Source organism: Corvus cornix, chromosome 4 (assembly GCF_000738735.6).
Source record: "Corvus cornix cornix isolate S_Up_H32 chromosome 4, ASM73873v5, whole genome shotgun sequence".
Taxonomy (NCBI): Eukaryota; Metazoa; Chordata; class Aves; order Passeriformes; family Corvidae; genus Corvus; species Corvus cornix.
The window spans coordinates 51,216,673-51,242,169 of record NC_046334.1 but is presented as its reverse complement, the minus strand read 5'-3'; the positions used below and the strand labels follow the sequence as shown (position 1 = coordinate 51,242,169).

Genomic DNA, 25,497 nt, shown 5'->3' with positions numbered 1-25,497 from the left:
TTCATTTTGGGTTTTCATTGTTTCCCTCACCCATCCTAATGTGAAAAAACACAAACAGAAAACAGGCATTATGTTAAACAATATAAACACTGGTTACACGTCACCTTTACACCTACCTATCATGGTTGCAGAAGTGTAACAAGGTAATGATGAACCTGAGATTTACTATGATTTATTAAGATATTACTCTTAGTCTTCTCACTGTTATAGGCCTGTACATAAAATATTGGTCTCCCATTTAACTTCATTTTGCAGATGAGAAAGTAAGCTCTTACCAGGTTATTCAATAACTTTCATATGGGCACACAGAATTTTTTTTTTTTAACATTCTTACTGATTTTTTTTCCTGAAAAAAATCCATCACCAGATTCATCATTCTGAGAAATAGCATTTATTCAAATAATTACAATTCTCTGAAAATTATACTTTACCAGTCCTCAACATGGCACAGGAACAACAAAAGATCAGCAGCCATTAAGATATTGCAACAAACCACATTTATTCTGCGGGTCTTAGATCAGTCTGAAACATGTAGTGCAACAATAATGTGTTGGATGATCAGTCCAAAACTTTGATACCTATTTAAAATAATTAATTGCAAATTTAATTTCTACTTCCCCAAGTAAGTGTTACTTGTGCTAACACTGTCACCATTCAGTGTGCCTCTGTAAACGTGCACATAAATGTATGCACATTATGTGTCTTTGTGTATGTATACATACAACCCCAAATTTGAACACATTTTATTAAACATCTTCTTGATTTTTATGGCCTGTTAGCAGCAGTTATACAGATAATTTATCTGTGATATGGTTTTGAAATAGAGCAAGTGTTTCTGTAGTCCTTAGAACCAATAAAAATACACAAAGCATTTTCTTCATGGATATTCACTTCAATGCACAAAACCCCTTCCACTGCTCCATTTATTCCATTAGTGTAGTGGCTTAAATGATGCATGAGGCTTTCAGCAGTGAAGTGAATGTCATTTTTAAGGACCCAATAAAAAGATAAACAATATAGGAACCATAACTCAATACTGAGAAATATCTGCAAATAAAAGTACAACTGCAAATAGTACATTCAGGTCCAGCCTGACAGAAGATAAAGTAATTTCTCCTACTGGCATTAGGCCCCAATTCAAATCAGCATTTAAGAATGTGTTAACGTTAAGCACCAGCTTTAATCAATGCAATTTAAGTTCAGGCTGATATGCTTTCTTGAGACAGGGCCTCAGTGATTAGAAAAGGCTCAATTAAAAAGTGAAGGTAGCAAAACAGTCAATAGTGCACTGGGAAAACTAACATCTACAGACTTTTTTCAGTTTTAACAACTGCTCAAATAAGGTAAGTGCAAAGTCTAAAAGTCTAGACTTGCTTTGTCAGTGCTACATTCCAGAATAATAAATACAACTATAAAGTATTTGAGTTTGATCTCATTTCCTCTGTACTTCCTAGCAGAGTTGCCAGATACATTATTTGAGTCACTTGCCTAATTTCTTCAATCAAACAAATTATTTTTCCAATTAAGCTGCTCAATGCAATCAAGAATAGAAGTAAATGATGTGAGAATGTTAACAGCACCTGTGACTACCAAAAATAGAAGAGGGAATAAGTGAGCATACTGCTTCTGTGCTTCCTCTCTTCTACCTTAGGAGATCTGGCCAGTTCCAATCAAACACTAAAGGCATCAGTAAGTTCTTAAAAGGCTGGTGAAAATCTGTGACAGTGATGGCTAGTCAGACCACAAAAGGGACAGCAGCAAAAACAAGCAGATGCTCTTATTAGTGCCTCCCTTGAAGCAAAGGTGCCATGTGAGCTCATTAGTGCTCTCGTCTGTTGGTCCTGCTGCTCAACCAGACAGCATCTACAACACCTGGAAACAGCCTCGGCACAGCAGTGCCTTTTGCCCATCCAGCTGTTACGGAACAAAGTAAAAATGGATATGCCATGAGGCAAGAAGGCAGCAATTCCAAGGCATAAGCAATATGATCTGAAAAACAAATGAAAATAATTTCATTCCTTGAATAGTTTTGTTTGTTTTTTTTTTTAAGAGCAATGCTGATTATTAAATTTAAGGGAACTCTGGGCCTAAAAATCAAAATAGCTGTACTGTTCTACATCACATATCTTCAGGAACTGCTACCTACATACTAAGAAGGCAGGAAGTGAGGCTGTTCTGCAACACTGGGACCTGCCCCCATAGGCAGAAGAGCAGTGCTACAGTTGTAGCACAACCATTTCCTAGTCCCTGCAAACAGAATGCAATTCATCTCTGTCCTCATGGTAAAGAGAGGGGTAAATCTCTTCCCCCATTTAGGATTTGGCACTTCTTAACTGAGTGTGATGGTACCATTCTGATTTGTTTGTGTGGGGACCATTTTCTCTTAAAGGAGTTAATTTCTCATTTAAATACTAAATACTCATGGGAGGTCAGCAACTTTGTTAGCACCAAGCAAGCTCTATGCAAACAGCAACAGAAAAGCCTGCCTTTGTCACCCTGAGCTAACTAAGGCCTGTTTAGAAAACAGCCCATTGAGCACAGAGATGATGCTGTTCTTCCAATTCAGGTACCCTTTAAAATTAGATGTTGCTTTGAAGACTTCTTTTGTCCTCCTCAACAGTCTCATTACTTAGATGTCATAATCAGATGTACACCATAGAGACACAGTTTCAAGATACAAGAATTAATACATTGTCTCACCTACTACATTTCTCTCCCTTCTGATTCTTTCACATGATGCCTTGTCAGTGGACAATTTTATGGAAGCAAATACTAATTTTCTCCTTAAATAAAAACAAACAAACAAACAAAAAACCCAACCAAAATCAATTTCAAATCAGATGTTACTAATTTTTACAGTGTTAGACAATTAAAAATATTGCAGGCCAATAGTATGAATTTCAGAGTATAACTTGTCTTTCAAAGATATCTCTCCAGTATTTACAAGGTAGTACAGAGTAAAAACACAGCAAAAGGTTTTGACAGTTCTTAGAATCCCTATATCAAACAAAATCTGAAACAAACAACAACAAAAAATTGACAGAACCCTGGTGTCCTTTCACTGCACAGAAAGCCTTCCAAACTTCAGGATTTTTACATAATCAGTTCTTCCAGCTCAGTCTTAAAATTATAACATGGGGCATACACATACACAAAATCAGTAGCTGCATACAAACAAATGTATTTCCTCTGCACTGTACAAACTACACACATCAAAACAGACTACTTTTGAACAGAAAACACAGACACAAGAATATATATATATGTATATGTATATAACACAAGAATATATATATATGTAAATATTACACTTCAGGCTCAGGAAATCAGCTGGAGGTTTCATGAAGTGCTCTGTTCTTCTGCAGCACTGTATTTAGTTCCTGAATCACATTTGATGGCAATTTGCTATCTAATTCCAAAGTAGTTTTGTTTGTTTTGGTTTTATTTTTCTTCAGTGTCTTATGTGGTTTTTGGTGTAGTTCAGTCATCCCTGAGCTTGCATCATCCTCAGAAATCAAGTTTCGATGTGTTTTTGCATGATTTCGCACTTTCTCCTCCTTTCTTTCCAAACATTGTGCCACAATAGATGCTTTTTCTTTCAAGTTTTTTCTTTCTTCCAGAAGTTCATTATCATGATGTTCACCAAATCTTGATTTTCCAGTTTGTAGTTCTATATTCTTACCAAACAAGCAAAGAGAAATAAGTTCATTAACACCACATTAAATAATAATTACATTGCAACTTTTGGTCATTAGTTTCACTTAAGTTCTAAAGAAAAAAAAATTAATTTTACTCAAGAGCTGAGACAGCAAAGTCAGTTTTAAATTACCACAATTGTGCTATTATCATTTAGCAAGCATTTTTAGTGAGGAATTTCTCAATTAGTGATACTCCTCAAATTTACATAAATCATGCAACATGACAATGAAGACATTTTTTTTCATAGAATCACAATTTGATTTTTCATTCTACCACAGTAGACTAAATTTTAATGTTTTACAAAAGATCCATATACTCTTAAAGACTCAGAATTGTTTGATGGAATGAATGCAACTGTGTATAATGCAATTTTGATAAAGTAATGACTGAGCAACATGAATATAGGAAAGATAATTTAATCACATAAACATTTTCAGCAACTGATAAATTATAAAGACTGGCTGCTTTTTCAAATTGCATATTGGTGGGCTGTTTTCAACTTCTTAAGCTGTAAAAAATAAAAGGTAAATCAGATGCTGCATCTAAATTTGCATTATTTTATTCAGGCTGCTCAGTTGGTGTGGCAGTAGTGAGAACATTCCTTTTGTGGAAAAGTCTGGTAGTTCTAAAAGAAAAGTAGGTCCTGGAATTCTTCTTTCATGTGTGGCATCTTTTTTGACTACCAGAAGGTAGAGAAAACTGAGGGAAACTTTGGTTCTTTTTGTATTTCCTCTGTGGAACTTGTTCAGTTTGACTGCATTTTTTATGGAGTTATTTATCCACAGCATATAGGCAACTTGTTCCTTGGAATCTTAATACCTCCTATATGTTAACACAAACATGAGAAACTACTCAAACACTAGGAAGGAGATAGTTTAGATACACAGAATTATAGAACAGTTTGGGCCTTCTTGTAGGCCTTTCTTGTACGACCTATTGTGAGTATGGTATTCGGCCCTGCTTGAAAGAAAAGGTTTTTCCTCATTCCTCAGTCTTCTCATATTTTGAAATAACATCAAATACTTCCTGCAGATACACATCAATGTATTTCTATTCCAATTAAATAATTCCATACGAAAAATACACATATTTTAAATAGACACATATACAACAAATGGTATAGAAATAACCAAAATGTTTTGGTTCTATTTATTATTAGGATTCTTAGGTTTTGAGTCTTTCAAACCTTTGGTGTTACACGTTTATCTTGTTAACACACAATAAAATTGCTTCCAGTAATGGGGAAAAATCAGACATTCAATATAGCCATTTTAGCAAAAAATATTAATATTAAACTCAGTTTCTGGGTATGTTTGACCTTTAGTGGTTTGGGGTTCTTTTCCCCCCACTCATCTTCCTCTCATGAAGACATCACTTCTTCCACTGTTTGAAAAACTTTCAGTCTCTTTTCCTGCCTGTATAAATTGATCCCATTTCTACTACAAGTTTACACATTGATCTGTAAACAGACATCCATTTCCCATAAACCAGCATGTTTCAGAAAATGCTTGTTCTGTTATTACTTTCTAATGCTTTAAAATGGAGATATTATTGCATGTTGGAGTACTCAAATTCATGGAAAGACTGAAGGTGTGGTCTCCCAATGGTACATCTTTTTTTTAACTGACTCCACTGGGGTATAGTATTTCTTCTTAATAAACCGTGTCATATATAGACTTTCTACCACTATTTTACTGCTCATTCCAGTTTTAGCTTTCCATGTAAAGAAAGCATTAGTTTTTATTTTTCATTATGTGTTTTTGTGTTAACCTTCCTAAAGTATGCAAATACCTTTTGCATAAAAATTCCCTAGATCTAGTCATGGCATAAATAATGAAGACTGTGGATTTCTGCTTTTAAGTTTAAACTCAGACTTCCTCAAAGTTTCAGTGTACAAAACTTTAGTCCTCCCTAATGAAGCAAATTATCCACAATAAAAGAAATAAAATAATACATATGGTACTATAAGGCATTAAGGATTTTTTATCAGGAAGCTCAAAATCCAATAAAACCTTTATCCTAGAATGTCTGAATTTGTAGCCATCTCAAAGCATGTGCTAGAGGTTTCAACTGTACTTGCATAAGGAACAGGTAAGAGACACACCTAAGCGTTATGAAGTTTTTGGACTGACAAGACCTATGATTTACTTTCATCAAAGAAGTTTGAAAACATAAGCATCAGAAAGAACTCATAAAAAATTGCAAAAATACTTTTTGAGAGAAGGTTAAAAAGGATAAATTAAACAAAATATGAAAGTTTGTAAACAAATTACAAAATATTTATATTCACATGGTATTATACTCTTGTAGTTAGGCAGAGCAGAAATTCTTTCTGGAAGAAAGGGTAACACAAGATGGAGTTGTGTTTTACATAAAGCACTATGCCTGCCTTGTGCTTTTAGTTTACCATGGAAACAAATCAACGTTACCACTCTGTACCTGAACCATCATCTCTGTTAGTGGTGATAACACATCCCATATTAACTACCTCCCTTCAAAATGTTCTAACATGTGCAAGAAATAATACTGCTGCAGTCAAAGGACCAAGCTGTTGTTGCAACAGTTACTCACTGCTGCAGTCAGGCTAGTTACCACTACTATTCTCAAGTAGAACATTACCACCACTGCTTCACCTCAGCTGGAAGTAAGGCAAGTAAGTTCATCCCACAGGCATCAGTATCTCTATGTGGATACCAGAAAGTAATCTCAAGCTAATATAAGGTTCAGATATATCACTAGTGCACATAATGTAGTAACAAAGCTCAGTCTATTCAAAGAGTTGTAACTAAAGCCTCTTATTCTTCTTTGAGACTAATTATAGTACAACTTGAATGTATCAAAGTTAGCTCCATCTAAGCTTTTCCATTATAGTCACAGAGTAGATAACTATAACAGCGCAGTTATTTTAGACAGAAGAAAAGATACTGTAAGATATGCATGCAGGACAGTTTTCAACGATCTTATTTAAAAAACCCGTCATAAAGTGCACTGTAATAATGTGCACAATATTTCCAGCTAAAAGTCTTACTCCTAATGAACAATCTCTACTGAAAAAAAAAACCAGCACAAATAGAAGTCCATTATGATTTACTGAACAGCCAGAGAGGTTACACAAGTTGAGACTACAATAGCTTTTTTATATTAATTGTCCTAAATGTTTCTTTAATGACAAAATATTGGAAGAGACATTGATAATAAGAACATCTACATTTTATATTTATCCAGCTCTAGAGAGTTCATCATTATTGGAATACTTAATATTACAACATTGTGGTTAGAAGTTCTACATCAAGATTAAACCCCACTTACTTCTGTATTCCCTCTGATTTTACAAGTGTTCTTCTCCTGATGAATGGGAATTAGTGGTAAGCCTCGGATCTTTGGACTTTTAGTTATGGACTGTTTTCTTGCTTTTCCAGCAGGTGGCCATGTATCTGCATGCTAAAGAACAAAATTATTCCTTATTTTCAGTGTGGAATTTCATAAATACACAACATTCTTTGGTATGTAAAACTCCCTTGGAAAAAGCTATATTCCGCACACCACCATGCCCTCCTGTTGTGGGAGAAAGGGGAAACTTCATGATGCTTATAATTATATTAATATTTCATAAGTGCTGCACAATGTTGAGTGAACAGAACCAAATTGTCTCTACATAATTGTCATGTATCAAACATCTTCCTTCCCTAATATTATTCTAATTATCTACAAAAAATAGAAGATATCATCAAATGCGACATACACATTGACTTGTTTCACAATTTCAAAATTCCACCGAAGTATGCTTTCAGGAGTCTCAAAAAAAATTTCTGAAATAAGATAAAATTACCCCAACACACAAGTGTTTCAAAATGTGTTTCTTGTTGAGGTTCAAGACCAAAGTGCAGGGTCCTGCACTGGGGCCACAACAAGCCCAGGCAGCATTACAGGCTGGGGCAGACTGACTCAAATGTGGCCCAGTGGAAAAGTACCTGGCAGTGCTGGTCCACGCCTGCTGAACATGAGCAAGAATGTGCCCAAGTGGCTAAGAAGGCCAAAGGCCAAAGGCTTGTGTCAGCAATAGTGTGGCCAGCAGGACCAGGGCAGGGATTGTCCCCCTGTACCCAGCACTGATGAGGCCACATTTCAAGTTCTGGGCCCAGTTCTGGGCCCCTCACTTCAAGAAAGACATTGAAGTGCTGGAGTGTGTCCAGAGAAGGGGAATGGGGCTTATGAGGCTTATGAGAAGCAGCTGAGGGATCAGGGGTTGTTTAGCCTGGAGAAAAAGAGGCTCAGAGGGGAACAGATTGGTCTGTACAATTGCCTGAGAGGGGGGTGTAGTCAGGTGGGGATGGGCTTCTTCTCCCAGGTAACAAGTGACAGGATGAGAGGAAATAGTCTTAAACTGCACTGGGGGAGGTTTAGGTTGGATATTAGGAAGAGTTTCTTCGCAAAAAGGTTGATTAGACATTGGAATGTCACCAGTCACCATCCCTGAAGGTGTTTAAGAAAAGACTACGTGTGGCACTCAGCGCCATGGTCTGGTTGACAAGGTGGTGTTAGGTCATAGGTTTAACTCAATGATCTCAAAGGTCCTTTCCAAACTAATTGATTCTGCGATTTTGTGAAAAATTATATTAATACTTTAGAGAAAATAATTGTTTAACCTATGATAACAACATGCATTATCCAAAATGCAATCTACAAACATGCAGATCTGGTTTCAATAGAAGTCTTTGCTTTAGCTCAACTGAAATAGGTCAGTCTTGGGCTGAAATGCGAAGTTTCACTCTGAGTGAAAAACAAGCCTGGGAAGAGAAGGGAAGTAAAAAACCATAAATTACTTACTGAATATTTCGAATCTGAGCACATGAGCTCACAGTCTTCAGGTAATGTTAATGGAAACCAGAAAGACAAATTTGAGGACAAGGTATTATAATACTATTTTACTGAAAAATCATCAACATGAGATTCTGTGAATCACAGAGGATGTCCAAGGCCTACAGCTAAATCGGCACAACTTTGCAGGAAACCGGCAAGCCAGGACTGCAAAACCATGAAGCAGTCTCTTCAAGACTATATTTAAAAAAACAGATGTGGAGCTATGATCATATTTGCAGGTGGTCTGCAAGTAAAAACAGCATTACCATTATAAAGCCATGATGGCAGAATAAAAATTGGAAGTCCCAGTTCCAAATTTAGAAAAAGTATTTTACAGACTCACATCCTGATAGAGTAAAAAATTCTCACAGATGGTACTGACGAGGGTGACACAAAAGTCTGTGATAAGAGTTCTCTCCAGTGACCACTAAAAACATTTTCTTCAAATGAAATGAGAAGGTATTATCTGAAAGAGCAGCTCTTGCCAACCAAAATCAGTTTATTGTGGATCAAGATACAACAAGCAAACGTAATCCAGAAAGCAATGGAGAAACTTTAATCAGCTTCTGAAGAAAACTGTCTGCCTTAATTCCCAGCAAGCCTAAGGAAACCATCCCTGTCAGTTAAGCACCCTGATTTCCCTTTTGTGCCTGTAACATTTCTTAAAATAGAACTCCGAGAAAGTATATCAGAAATACTAGCAACGTATTAGGCCACATAAAAAATGTATTTATTCATAGTTTTGACCCCTCTGTTCAACTGCACCTCATGGTAGTATAATGTGCCTCCAGCTGATCAAAGGCAAGGAAACTGAAAGAATACTATTGTGTCCATCTTCACACCAATTAATTACTTCCAACTGTATGCTATGCATGCTCTTAAGAGATTTCATATAGAACTACTATAGAATTCAAGAATCAAGTTTCAGCCATGCTTTTCAGGATGGTTTTGCATAGATCTTGAAAGAAACATTGGTCCTACTTCAAACAATTAGTATTTACCAGCTTGGAACAGAAGATTAATAACCTCTGGGTTAACTTGATCACCTGTATCGAAAGTACTCTTATCACTAGATTACAGCAGTACCTACACTTTGCTATTTATATACTCTGCACTACTTACAGGAGAAAGCATTATCAGAAAACAGGACAAAAATAACAATAGTACTACTATCTGACTGATATTAATTACTAATAAAGCCTTACTCTGTTCAAGCACTCAGGAACACAGCAATATTGGTTTATGTCCCTCTTAATTGCACAAGATGATTAAATGTCAATGTCTTAATACTTCAAAACTGATTTTACAGTATTTTTCAATTTCCAATCTAAGTTATTCCACTGACAAAGAAAATGTGCTGTGTGAAGTCTCTCTAACGTGTTCAAATACAGCGACAACATATAAGGTAAAATACCAAGCTGACTTCCCTAAAGATGGTCTCAACTTGAAAATTATAACTAGAAATAACCTCAGTTGACATTTACAGTTTTCTGGTTTAGAAATGGGATAATGTGGTAATAATTGTCTGCTGCTGTATGATACAGAACTTTTTAGAGATCTTTTAGAAAGTTTTACCACTATGAGGCATTGCATTCTTAAGGAGATTTTCTCTGTAACAAAGTAGTAGGTTGCAATAAGAACAAAACACTAAATCTGCATCATTAGCACATCATTTTTCATGTAGTTTATAGACTGACAATTTTACTGATGTACAGAATGCCAGTAAAAAGAAATAATCAACAATTTCCACAAAAAACAAAGCCAAGTCAAAAAACCCTTTCAATGTAGTATTGCTAATTCATTGCACTATTCATTCATTGGAATAAAGACTTTAAAATAATAGCATGAATTCATAGCAATTTTTTTTTTAATGCACATGAAATTTTTTTTCTTTCTCTGTTAGAAAAAATTATCCTGGACATTGAGCAATGGCTCCCAGTTTTTCATCTATATTGTCAAATGAACATTCTACATCTGCCTGAGCAGAATTCTAACAGACTGTCCTTTACTGTGATTTTATGTCAAAAGGACTTCAACAGTTACCAAGCTTGCATGAGTTACTTCCAAGTTTCCTGTATCAATAACCTCTGAGCCTATTTGCTGTGACACTGCTCATGTTACACCCATGAGATGTATGCCAGATGTTTCCATAGAAACAACAATAGCTATTTCAGTTAGGGGAGCTGAATAAGACGAGAATTTGGAAGTCTTAGTTTCAAGGCATGCATTATACTTCTAGCACTACTATCTATGAAAGTCAGATTCTGTTTCAGAAAGCCTCTAAGAAGTCTGTGCTCAGCCCATGTTATGCAACTCAAAGCTCCCAGGTAATCATAAATCTAGCAATGTTTATTCACAGTGATATCCTGCAAAGCTCCTTGAACGTCATGGAAAAGACAAGAAAAATCTGAGACAGATACAAAATCCTGTTAAAACCTTAAACTACGTTCCAGTCTCCTGTCAATCTGAATTCTTCCCATCTCACTTACTTCCACTTCTCCTGTGTAAATATTAAACTCCATTTCCAAGAACGTGTTATATGTCACTCAAACATATACCCTCCCTACAATCCCATAGCAAGCAGAAGAGTACTTAATTTAAGATAAAGCCTACCCAACACAATGAATTATCAGTGTTAACTAAGCTAACATGGATACCAGAGAAATAAAGCCATATTGGCACAGCTCTTCAAGAGGGCTAGTTCACACCACTGTGCCTTTAAACATGCCACCCTTGTTTCAAGACTACTTTAGCAGCATCCAACCCAGTGAGCAGAGCAATAGCACTCAGGTATTGTGGCACACAGACACCCCCTTTAGGTCAATGGCCAGAATTTCACCCAAAAGAGCTGTCTGCGAAGGAAATAATTGTCCTTCTTTACTCAGCTTCTCTACAACACAGCAGGGTGGGGTGGGGAGATGATTCCAGAATCTAATGTTCTTCTCACTCGCTCTCAAAGCATTCATAGTCTTCATGGACTAAGACCCATCTTTTGGCATTTTTAGTGCATGAAGTATTCCAGAAACTTTGGCAACGAACCTTATATATAACATATACATATTCAATGGCATTTTCATAATAGCAGAATAAGTTACGTTTTTTGATTAGATTAGTACCTGTGCCATAAAAATGCTGATCATCCACTCCATCTGCACATCCTGCCCATCACAACATATATACCTGGAACACAATACATAATTAATATGAAAAACAATGGAGACTCCTGTTACAGTTAAACATATCAAAGAATAGTCTTCTAAACTACTTCAAATAGTGCTACATTCATTCACGCTGTCTATATTTATTATTAACACTCCCAGAAAAAACAGGCATATATAAATACTTCAAATTATCACTTTACCTACACTGAAGACAATGCCTGTGCCTCATTTCAAGCACGTGCATAGGATTAAAATCTATCATTTTAACTTTATGACTGTTTGCTTTCTGGCCACAGAAGTAAGCCAGACACCTAAACACAAAAGATGAACCAAACATATCAATTTTAAAAGTTTATTTACTTAAAAACACAAAAATTAAATTCAACGTGCAAGCAAAATAATGCCCATAAGTTTTCAAACAATCTTGTTTTGCAATTGAATATTTCAACAAATATTAGACAGTGAAGTTAAACAAAGCATGTGTTTCATGTTTACCTACCACTGGTGCTTTTCAGAAAATACTGCAAGTCCCCAGCTGAAAGAAAGATGATTTTCAAAAATTAGTTCCATAAACTCAAGGTGGGGACATATTCCTCAAACCTCAGAGATTAATTATGTTTATATAGTTCTTTTATCTGAAAAAAATAAAATTAAGCTGCAAAGTCTAAACGTGTACTGCAAATCCAGAATAAAGTTGTGGGTTTGAGGATAGATTTTGCTCATTTTCTCACAATTGATTCACAGGTAATGAACTTTCTGTTCTAGACAAAGGGTTATTGCAAAGCACTGCAGATGATGGCTGACTACTTGCCCCATTTTTACTGTGGCTGTGCCTTCTAAAAGTTGCTGGAAATAAAACTGCCTGGTAAAGAGTCCACTACAGTGTGGAAGTCATAGAGAGAAGAGAGCTATGCTTGTACTATAAACAAAAGGAATCACATGATTTAATAATTGCAAGGGAAACAAAATGGGAGTGGGTGCACAATGAAGCCTCTGAGGTGAAACAGACAATTCTGCAGATCCAGAAGAGACTTGGTAAGCTCTACTTTTAAAAGTAGACTAAAAAGAAACCTCAACGTAAAAAAAAAAAAAAAACCTGCAAAGACTCATTTACATTATCTCTTTACTCCTATTTTGGACTAATCTCCTACTCATTCTGCACTTGAATTAAAAAAAAAAAAAATACAAAAAAGCCAACAACTTTTTTTTAACATGGCTAAGCTTTGAAATTCACAGACCTTTTTGGGGTGTTTTGATTTGGCAACTGTAAAGGAAAAGATCAAGCAGATCTGTTTAAAGGCTACAGCCAACCTAGACTCCCTCTGGGAGAAGATCCTATGTGCATTGTCTCAGTATCTCAAAGCTTTGACTGAACAAGAACTGGAAACATCTGAGAAAAACAGGTGTCATTTTTCACTGCTCTTTTCCTGAGAGATAGTCACTGATGTTTGTAAAGGGCACTGTAGTCTTCAGCTAGCAGAAACATCAAAATAACAAAGATCCTGAAAAAGGAAAATCCTCTGCTGAACAACAGGAACTGCCACTAAGGGCCATGAGTAGCTGGTTTTCTCTTCTCTCTTTTTACTTGGTGCAAGGAAAGTGTGTGTACTAATGACATGCAGGACATATACCACAAAACTAAGTGAGCTAGGAACAAACATATTCACAAGAGATAATAAATGCACTTTAGATTACAGAAAGCCAATCAATAAAGTAATTTCCTAGCACAGATTAGTTAACATGGAACATGAAAACAGATATAAGAACAGAACAAATAATATTACAGGGGATAATTTAATTCAGCATACTGCTATTGGCTTCTTGACTTTTCCTTTTTCCACAATGTTCTATGCTACCCTTTTTTGATGATACTACAATACTTTTTACACAGTGTTTATTTTCTTTTCTATTCTTACTTTGTTGGTGGCTTCATTTTCTTTTTCACTCCAAGATAAAGCTTCAGAGAATTGACAGGCAACACTTTTTCAGGTTTGCTAGCCTGCAAATAAAGTAGATTCTAATTATTGTACCAGGAATGTGCCAAAGAGAAAATGCCACATGACTGACTTCACAGCTCAGTTTCTTTCATGGAGCGCACACCTCTTTTCTAGCACATCATTAAATTATTTTGTCTCTTTCTTGGCCATTAACGAAGTGTACCAATCACTGTTACTGGAAGCAGACTAATTAAGAACTTAAGGTTCACATGAAATCATAAAACTGTAACACAATTAGAATAATGAAGATGTGGGGCTATAGATGAAACTCTTCAAGAGAGACAGGGAAGATAGGAAGTGGGATTGCCCTCTGTCAAAGAACCTCTCCCATGGAATGGTGAGAATTTTCTTCAGATCATAGAATGGTTTGGGTTAGAAGGGACTTTAAAGATTATGTAGTTCCAACCTCCATGCCATGGACAGGAACAGCTTTTACTAGACCAGGTTGCTGAGAGCCCCATCCAGCCTGGCCTTGAAGACTTGCAGGGAAGGGGCATCCACAGCTTTTCTGGGCAACCTGTTCCAGTGCCTCAGTACCCTCAAAGAATTTTTTCCTAATATCCCATCTAAACCTACTCTCAGTTTGAAGGCATTCCCTGTTGTCCTGTTGCTACATGCTCTCCAGTTTTCTTGTCGGCTCCTTTCAGGTACTAGAAGGCCACAAACAGGTTTTCCCTAAGCCTTCTCTTTTCCAGGCTGAACAAACCCAGTTCTCCCAGTCTTCTTTCATAGATGAGGTCCTCCGTCCCTCTAATCATCTTGGTGGCCTCCCTTGGACTTGCTCCAACAGTTCCATGTCCTTCCTGTGCTGGGACCCCAGAGCTGGATGCAGCACTGCAGGTGGGGTCTCACCAGAGCAGAGCAGAGGGGCAGAATCCCCTCCCTGGCCCTGCTGCCCACGGTGCTCTGGATGCAGCCCAGGACACGTTTGGCTTTCTGGGCTGTGAGTGCACATGGTGGGGTCATGTCCAGCCTCTCATCCACTGGAATCCCCAAGTCCTTCTTGGCCAGGCTTCTCTTGACCTGTTTATCCCCCAGCCTGTGTTAATATCATGAGTTGCCCCAACTGCGGTGCAGCACCTTGATCTTGTTAAACCTTCTGAGATTCCCATGGCCCACTTGTAGGGCTTGTCCAGGCCCTTCTGGATGGCATTCTGTCCTCCAGGTGTGTCAACCACACTACTAAGCTTGGTGTCATCTGCAAATTCGCTGAAGGTGCACTCAGTCCCTTTTTCTGTCATTAATAAATATAATTAGTAGCACTAGTCCCAGTAAGGACCTCTGAGGGACACCACTTGTCATTGATCTTCATCAGGACTCTGAGCTGTTGACCACTACCCTCTGGATGTGACCGTTCAACCACTTTCTTATCCATCTAACAGTCCACTCATCAATTCCATCCCTCTCCAATTTAGAGAAAAGAATATTGTGGGGGACCATGTCAAAGGCTTTACAGAATTTCAGGTAAATGGCAGCTGCAACTCTTCCCTTGTCCACTGACATAGTCAATTTATCATAGAAGGCCACTAGGTTGGCCAGGCAAGACTTGCCCTTGGTGAAGCTGTGCTGACTGACTCGAACCCACAATCCTTAGTTTAGCCAGTCCCTCATCCATTAGGCCACTGGGGCCGCTAAATCAGGGTGAAAAAAAAGCAAATGAAGTCTTCGAACAACCCACAGAAGTCTCTGGATAACATATCCTGACTACTATGGGACAGGGGATGGGGAGGGTAGGGCTTTGTTCTTCCTGGTATCTTCAGAAAGGGCAGCCCATTGAGACAGAAGGAATCCACCCGGTTTCTGGAGGACACCAGTATTGGGACTTTAAGAGGAACCTATACAGGACAAAGAAATGGGACAACAGGAATCTCATGAAATTTAACAATGATAAAAATATAACTCTTGCACAGTGAAGGAAAAAAACCCCTTAATTGACACAGATTGGGAGTCAGTTCTGCAGATAGAGACCTGAGCCTGCTGGTAGGTGCCAAGCTGGGCATAAACCAGCAGTGCATCCTGACAGCAAAGTTGGTCTCCTTTTCCTGAGTTAGCAGAAGCACAATGAGTAGGTGGAGGAGAGTGATTCTCTTCCTTTCCTCATTACTGTGTGACTGCATCTTTTGACTCCTTGAGAGAAAAAAGAGAATCAATAATCTGGAGAGGGTTCAGCAGGAGCCCACCAAGCCAGCTGGGGGCTGGAGCACTTGCCCTGTGAGGAGAAGCTGACCTAACAGCAGGCGCCCTGCACCTAAGGGGAAGTTACCAAGGAGACTGAGTGAGGCGCTCCATAATGTGAAAAGACTCCATCTAAGGACAGACAAACTTCCCCCCATGAGGACAGTCATGTATGGCAACAGGCTACCCAGAAAGGTTGTGCAATCTTCATCCTCAGGGTTTTTTGAGACTTAACTGATTAAAGCCGTGCACAACATGTCCCGACCTTGGCTGCTATCCCTGCTGTGCACAGGAAGTTGGACCAGAAATGCCCTGAGGTTTCGTCCTTGCTCCTTCTTGAACAAACTATCTTTAGGCAATCTACAACAGACATACACCCACACTGTGTGCGAGAACTGAATGTGCCTGGAAGATGAAGTGCAGAAAGGAAACAATAAAGTTCTCATGCACACTACTACAGAGCAAAACTAATATTTAACACAACACTACACAAAAGTACTTTAGTACTTTTAGGTCAAGTGTTTTAGCTTTCAATTTAGAAAAAAATACACCAAACAACTTAACAAATCTTATAATTCCAGAACACAAAGCTACTCCCTAGTGTTTACTGTCTCTGGATTCTCAATTTCCCACTCTGCAGCTTTCAATTTCTAACACTCCAGAGTATGGAAAAAGAGACACATTTAAGAAAACTTAAAACAACAAAACACACAACAGTTTTATGGTTGGTACTCGTGTGTAATTTCCTACTCAAAAGAAGGGTACTGTCAGGATGAAGAAATACCCCTGCAGAACATACTATTAAGTTAAACAACTGCACACTTCTCACTATAATGCACCTTGAGGGAGCCATTTGTCTGTCTGTGAGCTTATCTCTTAGCAACAGAACATTAAAGGGGTAAATTATTTCTGTCAATTAGCACAGTATAGTAATTTAACATACAGTATTCAGAGAAACTTTCAATGTTTTTGATAATTGCTCTTGAACAAGAGAAACACTGAACAGAATGTATCCACCTGCATGTACAAAGTTAATTTGCTGTTAATGAGAATTTATAAATTAATTAGTACATGTGGTCTTATTAACTACAATTTTCCATCTGCAATGTCAAGTTTTCCTACTATTCACTTCTAAATATGACTAAAATTAAACCAAGATTATTCATGATTAATATCTCTCAAAAGAAAGTAAAACAAACTCATATATACTATTTGATCAAAAAATGGTATTGCCATTTGCTTTTTTAAAAAAAACAAGAAATGTAAAGCCATTTAAAAGTAAGTGTTCTAAGCGCCTCCTGAGTTGGGGAATTCAATGTTTTATAAATTAGAATGGCTTAAAAAAAGAGATTATAAAGTGGTATAACAATCCTGTCATAAATTCTTTCCAAGATACTAATTAAGGTTTTATGGGCATATTAATTTATTCTCACATCTGTGCCAATTTGAGTTTTAGCACTAAATTATAAGACACTATTTTTGACATTCTGGGGTCATTCTAATTAAGATTGTATCCACAGCTTCACAAGAAGACACAGTGCATTAGCTTAAGTGAGCAAGGGATATTCTTAAAAAAAGTACTTTACGAAGGTCTGCAATATACATCTGTATTTGTTAGATGGAAAAAAACAACATTCAGCAAAAATAAAAGCACTTGAAACGTTGATTTTTTTTTTTTAAACCAGAAATTATTGGAACTAAAATGAAAACATAGTTCATGATTAATATTATTTGGCTTTATACTTAAACACAAGCTGCATACACTCAAACCCACTGTTTTAAGAAAACTCCCATGAAATATTTAAAACTGAACCCTTCCTGCTATTATCATGACTAAATTCACTTCTGTGGAACTCTGAGGTATATCTAACCTAATTATCAATACTAGTTTTTAGAGGACTGAGAATACATCTGAAAACTGTTGGTGGGAAGCAGGGAAAGATTCTGCCAGTGTATTGAGAGTTATTGTTTCCTATAATCTCTTCTATCATGAGACTTGTAGGTGTAAGAACCCTGTTGCTTACAATTTTTAAGGGCTTTGTGTGAAATAACAAGAAAAAAATAGCATGCACTCATTTAAGTTCCATAGTACTTCTCCTACAGCTCTCTACAGCAGGTTTTCAAATCATTTAGGGGCAACACAAAGCCCCAAGCACTTTTATATTTTGAATTTTTAAAGCTTATAGTAATGTGTAACTACAATAGCTAAATGACAAACACACACAAATTCCTTTTACTAACACACTTATGAAACAGGAAGACAAAAATCTTATACTTCAACCCCAGAATCTAGAAGTTGCCATTTTATATGAGAAATGTTGATCTGTTTGCCTTCCTTTTCTTTCTCATACAAAAAAGAAAGCTTAATTCAGAGTTTGGTGGAGAGTTTGTCTGCTGTACCTTCATATCCTTATAAAGAAGCAAGTTTCCTTCCCGTAACACAAAATAACGGTCTTGAAATTTGTTTCCAGACAGCAGTTTTGATGGTTCCTCCTTGTACTTGAGATTGCCTGCTTTCACGCTACCTTTCTCATTTTTCTCTACCAAGAAAAAAAAGCATTTTGTTAGAATTACAACAGCAGAAGTTCCTAGTTCTTAAGTATTATTGTTTATCAAAAAAACTAAAATTACATTGGTAAAGTTAATTTGGTATTATGCTACATATATGTATAAAAATAATGAAATTAATTATATTATATATGTATACACATATATATAAACTATGTATCACATTTCAATACATATTCTATATTAATATATATTACATATTCATAAGAAAGGCATTCTTAATCATACACACAATTATTATTTTAATTACTGGTGGGGAAAAAAGTCTTCTCTGTTTCACTTCTATGATAACATGGAAAGAATCTACCAACAAACTTTAATTCAAAGAATGTTTGCAGCATAGAATGTGCCATTAAGCCCAAGAGTATGACATGGATACTTTTAATTTCTATGCTTAAGAGAGGCAAAACATTTCAATAAAGATCTCATTTTGTCATGAGTCTGTCTGGATTTTTTTATTTGTGTTAAAATACACACAAACTCACATATATTCGGTAAAATTAATAAAAAACTCAAACAAAACACCACCTCACACAAAACCAAACAGTAATATTGCAGTCAGCTTTATAAAGCTTTATGTAACTTTGTTCTGAGGAAGTTCTTATTTAAAAAAGAAGAATACCCGAGCTATCAAAGGCTTTTAGTGTTAAGGACTAGATTTCTCAGTACATTCTCAGCAATTTAAAATCCTAAATAAAATAATTCAAAGAAGTATTACTAGTACATATAAACTACTGCACCACCATTTCTAGGCATTTTTAGGTTTCCTATTCTGCTCAATATACATACATTTTTTCACTACTTTATCAGCTTATCCCAGTAAGTACACTTGCCCAGAAAAAACTTCTGACCACTAATTACAGTCATTGCCATGCTGCTATGACTCATGCATATAAACTGAAACTTAAACTAAAATGGCACTTTAATAGTTAAAATGAGGAAGAACAAAGGAAAAGACAATAATTCCTACTGACTTTATGACAGAACCAAGAATTCAGCAGAATTCTGAAGAATTCTTTACTCCCTGAGGTAAATAGTGCTGGAAGCAGACCGCAGACATGAGAATAGAGCAGGAAGACAGGAGATGTAGCCTTCTCCTCTATTCCACTCAATACCATTTCACCTTGAAGCGGGAGCCAGACTAACAGGGTTGTAATTCCTTTATCCCCAAACACTACAAGCCTACTGCTTATGCCATATGTTGGCTTTCAACACCTGTTTTCTTTAGCTAAGTGTAGGTACTTCCCATAAGTCATTTATTTATTTGGGAAATACTGAACCAACTTGTTTAGGCGTCACGGAATGATACCACTAGCTTTTATATGATATTAGTTTCAGGATAAGAAATAAAACTGTGATGTAAAAGGGGTATATGGTGTATTGAAAATCTCATCCTTACCCAAGTACTCAATTGGATTTTTTCAATAAAACTCCACTTAGACTTTGAACATCTGATATCAAAATTCTATTATTAAGAAGCAGCACATGATAAAAATATCAAAAAATAAGAATCTAAAGCCAGAATCAATACATTTTGACAATTAAAATCAGAATTTACTTAGATGTCCTCACTTATAAGTGCAAATATACATGCACAGCTTAAAAAAAGACTAATGTAGTCTCTCTTTGCCAATAAGAATTTTTATTTCATGTTCACAATAGAATATGAATTCTTATCCACAGAATCACAAGTGCTTTTATATTTTTTTTCTTTTTTTTTTTAAACCATACAAAATGAGGGTAGCAGGGTACTTAATAAGAGTAGCAGGATACTTCCACATCTACACCAAACTGAAAGATATTAAATTTCTGCACACAGCTCCTAACGTGACAAGAACTCATCCTAATCTTTACAGCACTCCTATAGCAGCAAATCTGTCAAACACTTTAGACTTACAAAGATCTTAGAAAAGCCTGAAGGAGGAAAAAAAATAATTCTCTAAACTGATGATATTCTGTATTCTTTAGAAGCCAGCATTTCATGAAGTAAATCTAAAATAATCAGGATATGTCCTAATCAGAATGTATTTTTCAGACACAAACTTTACAAAACATGCTAAAATTGCTAGAATTTTCAACTAGGCAGTAGGTGCACTTAATCTACGCACGATTGATCTATCTATGGTTTAAAAGTGTGCATTTCAAAGAATATCTGAATAATAGCCCCTGCTCTCAGAAATCAATACGTACCACTCAAATTATACAACACTGTACTAGAAAAATTTCAAGGATATATACACATACACTTTAAAGTAAATTTAGCAAATAAATAATATTTTGTTTTCTAACAAATAAAACTTTAATATGATAAAATTTTACGTAAGGAGAAGAAAAAGGGGCTTGAAATAGAATTAAGCTGTCCTGAGTACGTCTTACACCAAAATACAATGCACACTTTGCCCTACTGAACAGCACTTGAAAGAGCACTCCTGCAAGAAGCATGAAAAGCTATGGAATAAATTGTCAGGAATGAGTAACTAAAGATCTGGAATAAAGTAGAAAACTCACCACAAATTTACTGAAACATATCAATACAAATAAACTAACCCTTTTTTCCTTGAAAAGGAAAGTTGATTTCTATATGAGAGAAAACATACATCTAGACCTCAATACAAGGTTTGGATCATAGAATCACAGAACAGTCTGAGTTGGAAGGGACACGCCAGGATCATAGAGTCCAGCTCTTGAGTGAATCCCCCAAACAGGGATTGAACTCACAACCCTGGTGGTACTAGCAACCTGCTCTAAACAACTGAGCTCATCTCAGTTGCAGAACACAAGAAAGTAGTTTAAAATGGACAAGTATAAGAATTAAGAATGTACTATGTATAAGTGTCATAGGTTAGCAAAGCATAGTCCCGGAAGGGATATCCTTGCTAAGGGGTGCTTACAGCTTCCTCTATGACTTGACAGAACCTACCAGCTGGCCAGTTTGAATATGGACAATTCTTTGAGCCACTTAAAATTGTGACCACCTCTGTGATACACACTTAAGAATAGAAACCCTGAGGCAGAGCTCTCTCTCATTTCCGGTGCTGGGAGAGGTGGCTGCGGGCCCCGTGGGGCGGCCAGCGGGCCCGGCCATTCTGGAGTCGATGGGCCCTGTTCCACCCGCGGAACCCTCCCACAGCCCTGCTGTGGGCAGCCGGAGCGGCTCGGCTCCCCCCCCCCTCCACTGCTATAAGCCACATTCCAGCTGCAAGGCCTAGGTGAGATTAACCCTTTTAGTGCTGTGAAGAGCTGAAAAACTAGGGAAGAGGAAGAGGAGATACTTAAAGCTGAAATTCTGTTGTGAAGCTATGATATATCAGAGTACCCGCTGTAATTTCATGAAGATATGGGGGGTGGAGTGTTCAGCTTGTACTTGTGAGCAAAAGCACCTGCCCTGAGATAGGCAGATGCTGATGCAGCTGTAATTTGATGAGAAATTTGAACAGGGAGAGATGGAAGCGATGAGGACTTTTGCTCCAAATGGGAAAGGAGAAAACCTCAGTTCCTAGAGATGCTCCCAGAGATTTCTTAGAGATGAAATGCTCCCAGAGATGGGTGAAGAGAACCTTTGTTTCTGAATGGCTCAACCTTAAAATTGTACCCCCAAAAACTTCAAGAGTGGACCCTTGAAAGCAGTTGTGGGAAAAGCTGCAAGTTGGGGGAAGGGACTCACATGCGAGCAGAGAGACTCCTCTTCCTAAATGGACTGAACAAAGTTATTTGGAAGTGGGCGGCTGTCTCGTTGTGATAATGTTTTCATAGCATGAGCAGAGAGACTCCTCTTCCTAAATGGACTGAACAAGGTTATTATGGAAGTGGTAAACAGACTGAACATCTCAAGGGTTGTCTTTTTACATTGTCAGTGGGAGAAGGGAGGAAGGTGGGGGGAGGAGAAGAGTTCTGAAGGTGTGGTATGATTTTTTTTTTCTTCTTTTAGGTCTGTTAATAAACTTCTTTATAGTCTTTCAAGTTTGGTGCCTGCTTTGCATTTCTCCTAATTCTTATCTCACAGAAGGTAAACAGTAATGAGTATCTTGGACCAAACCACTACAATAAGGAACATGGGAAAAGTTGCACTGACAGAGAAGACTGTGATAAATTGCCAAGATGAAATGAGGCTCATTATTGAACCAACATTATTTCAAACAACATTAAAGACTCAGGAAGAAAAAGGAGAAAAGTGCTGAGAACAAAAAGCCCTCAGGTAATATTAAGAGAAAAAAAAATTGTCAGGAATATAATAATTTAGTCTTTAAGATTATTACATAAATCAGGGCAGCAGTGAATATTCATGGAATTAAATTATAAACATTATATGATCACAGTCCTATTAATTTTACTGCAAAGTAGGAGGACATCCATCCACCCAGTTGCCCATTTGTACAGGCTGAATCCATTGTTAAAAAACATACTTCAAATCATAGCGGTTGGACATCTGGCCTCAGCCCTATTACTCAGTGACAAGGAGTTATCCACATATAGAGTGCAAAAGACAGACAAGATTGAGGTCTCCCTTTCTTCCTTCAAGCTAGCAGTTACTTCTTGTGCACTTTGAGATGGAGAGCCCCACCATAATGATAAGTGCCTTGTATGCTAAACACTGGGAACACCCCTTCCCCAATGACCTCGTTCTGTATAGTTTCTCATTCTGACACTATCTAGGGATGGATTCACAAGATTACTCTGCCATGTGGAGTTTGCAGACATCAACACTGTAAGTCTGCAATATGGCAGAGGTTTTCCTTTTCAAACCACTGAGAAAACCAATATAATTTATTTAATAAGGTTTTAATTATTTTAAAACAAATATAAAAAGCATCAATAAATGTAAACAGTCAAAGGACAGTGTGTCTAGATTAAGATCAAAATGAATGGAACTGATGCAAACAATTACTGTGATGGGCTGGGAGAATAAATGGATGTAAAATCTAGAAGACAGGAAGGAGTGCAAATTGCAGTAGATCTCTCCTTTACTAAATTTTGTTAAGTTGACACTAGCCTGATCCTTATGTGTTTCTTACAGCAGTGATTCTCAAAATCCTTATGACCCATTCCCTTTTCTGATTATACCTCAACACATACCTAGTGAGGTGATGGGAGTTCATATATCAAGCTTTTAATGAAGTAGGCCATTTCTCTCTATTCATGACCTGCTATCACACATTTAGAGAAAGTGAAACTCAACCATAAAAGTCATGAACAGCACACTTGTTCAGGTTCATTTACATTTGTGAAATATGCTTTTACAGAAATAAAGCATGGTGAAAGAACGCTATTATTTTCAGAAGAATAAGCAAAATAGCATAAGTTTTACTTCTTGAAATCAAGATAAGATATATAGAATGGAAAGATTAACATTTCCATGTATGAGAAAGAGAGGAAAAGATATATATATTTGAATGAGCCATTAAATAAAATAAGATGAACATTAAACCAGGCATCATGTGTTAAGATCACACATCATACAGTGATAGCACACAGAATTTCAGCTGCTTGAAAACAGGATATAATTATTGAACATCTAAACTTCCATTTCTCGCAAAGCAGATACTACAAATTACATAGGAGACTTAAAGCCAGTATTATTTGGGAAAAAAAGAAAATATAGACTGGGGCAACATGTAAACCGTATATTTTCACTACATACTTGATCTATATTTTAAGTGTCAGCTCCCTTTTAAAGGCCACATATTCTCCAAGTTATTCAGTTGCTTGAGTATGTAATTCAAATGAGTATGTCACCTGGGATGGGGCAACCTTGGACAGACAGACTGGGGAATGAGATGCTGGAGAGCAACACTGTGGAAAAGGACCTGGGGGTCCTGGTCAACAGAAAGTTGAATTTGAGTCAGCAGTGCCCTGGGAGCCAGGAGGGCCAAGCGTGTCCTGGGGGGCATCAGGCACAGCATCACCAGCCAGTCAAGGGAGGGGATTGTCCCGCTCTGCTCTGTGCTGGTACAGCCTTGCCTTGGATATTGTGTGCAGTTTTGGGCACCACAGTATAAGAAGGATCTAAAGCTGTTAGAAAGTGTTCAAAGGAGGGCAAAAAAAAGGTGAAGGGCCTTGAGGGGAAGCCCTCAAGTATGAGGAGGGGCTGAGGGCACTTGGTCTGTTCAGCCTGGAGGAGACTGAGGGGAGACCTCATTGCAGTCAAAAACTTCCTCATGAGGGGAAGCAAAGGGGTAAATAAACATTGATCTTTTCTCTGTGGTGACCAGTGTCAGGATAAGAGAATGGTCTAAAGTTGTGTAAGGGAAGTTTAGGTTGGATTCAGGAAATATTCCCCCAGAGGCTGGTTGGGCACTGGAACAGGGTCCCCAGGGAAGTGGTCACAGCACCAGCCTAAGAGTTCAAGAAGCGTTTGGACAATGCTCTCAGGCACATGGTGTGACTCCTGGGGCTGTCCTGGAGTTGGACAGGAGTTGGACTTTGATGATCCTTCTGGGCACCCTCCAACTCAGAATATTCTGTGATTCTGTAAAATTAGCTTTGCAGTTTGGAGGCATTGAATTAGATAATACAAATTGTTATTAGTATACCATAATTATATAAATATATACAAATGTTAAATAAAAGAGCAGTTTCAAGCTTCACAGCAGAAATTCACAAAGTGTGAACTGACTGCAGAATTTCTGTACATTTTTATATTCCAATGGAAGAGCTTATAGTTTGTAGAAACAAACATCCAGAATTTCTGGTTTTGTAGGAAGTCAGCACAACCCTCTGTAAATCTGTAACTTTTATGAAGTAGCAGTAATTTAGATGTTTTGGGACACTTTTCTCCACTGAAACAGCTACAAAACAACTGCCATCCTCATGTCTCTATGTAAAATAACTAAATAAATAAAAAAGTTACATACCACTGTAGAGATTCATCATGTCTGCTGTTAGGAATCTCTTTATTACTAGATACGCAGTGCCAGGCTCTGGTAGTGAACTCCAGTGAAGAACTTGTTCTAGTACATTCTCTGTATAATGCAGAGGACGTTCTAAAAAATGCCGAAGAAACAAAACACAAAAAACCCGAATTAAAATAGAAGACAAAA

The 25,497-nt window shown here is 37.1% G+C and overlaps 1 protein-coding gene across 3 annotated transcripts in view; it reads right to left on the bottom strand.

The window, feature by feature from the left end:
- Positions 1-372: 372 nt before the first annotated feature.
- Positions 373-25,497, bottom strand: part of ARAP2 (ArfGAP with RhoGAP domain, ankyrin repeat and PH domain 2) — a 124,960-nt gene continuing 99,835 nt past the window's right edge. For 2 of the 3 annotated variants that reach the window (XM_039551182.1, XM_039551181.1), the window contains 7 exons: positions 25,312-25,440; positions 18,293-18,432; positions 13,637-13,719; positions 12,220-12,255; positions 11,676-11,739; positions 7,009-7,140; positions 373-3,677 (listed from right to left, as the gene is read on the bottom strand). In XM_039551182.1, coding sequence (XP_039407116.1) covers positions 3,327-3,677; positions 7,009-7,140; positions 11,676-11,739; positions 12,220-12,255; positions 13,637-13,719; positions 18,293-18,432; positions 25,312-25,440 — 935 coding nt within the window. In that variant the 3' untranslated portion in view covers positions 373-3,326. Of the gene's footprint in view, positions 3,678-7,008; positions 7,141-11,675; positions 11,740-12,215; positions 12,256-13,636; positions 13,720-18,292; positions 18,433-25,311; positions 25,441-25,497 lie in introns of those variants that run through there. The other variant, XM_039551183.1, reaches the window with a different exon arrangement.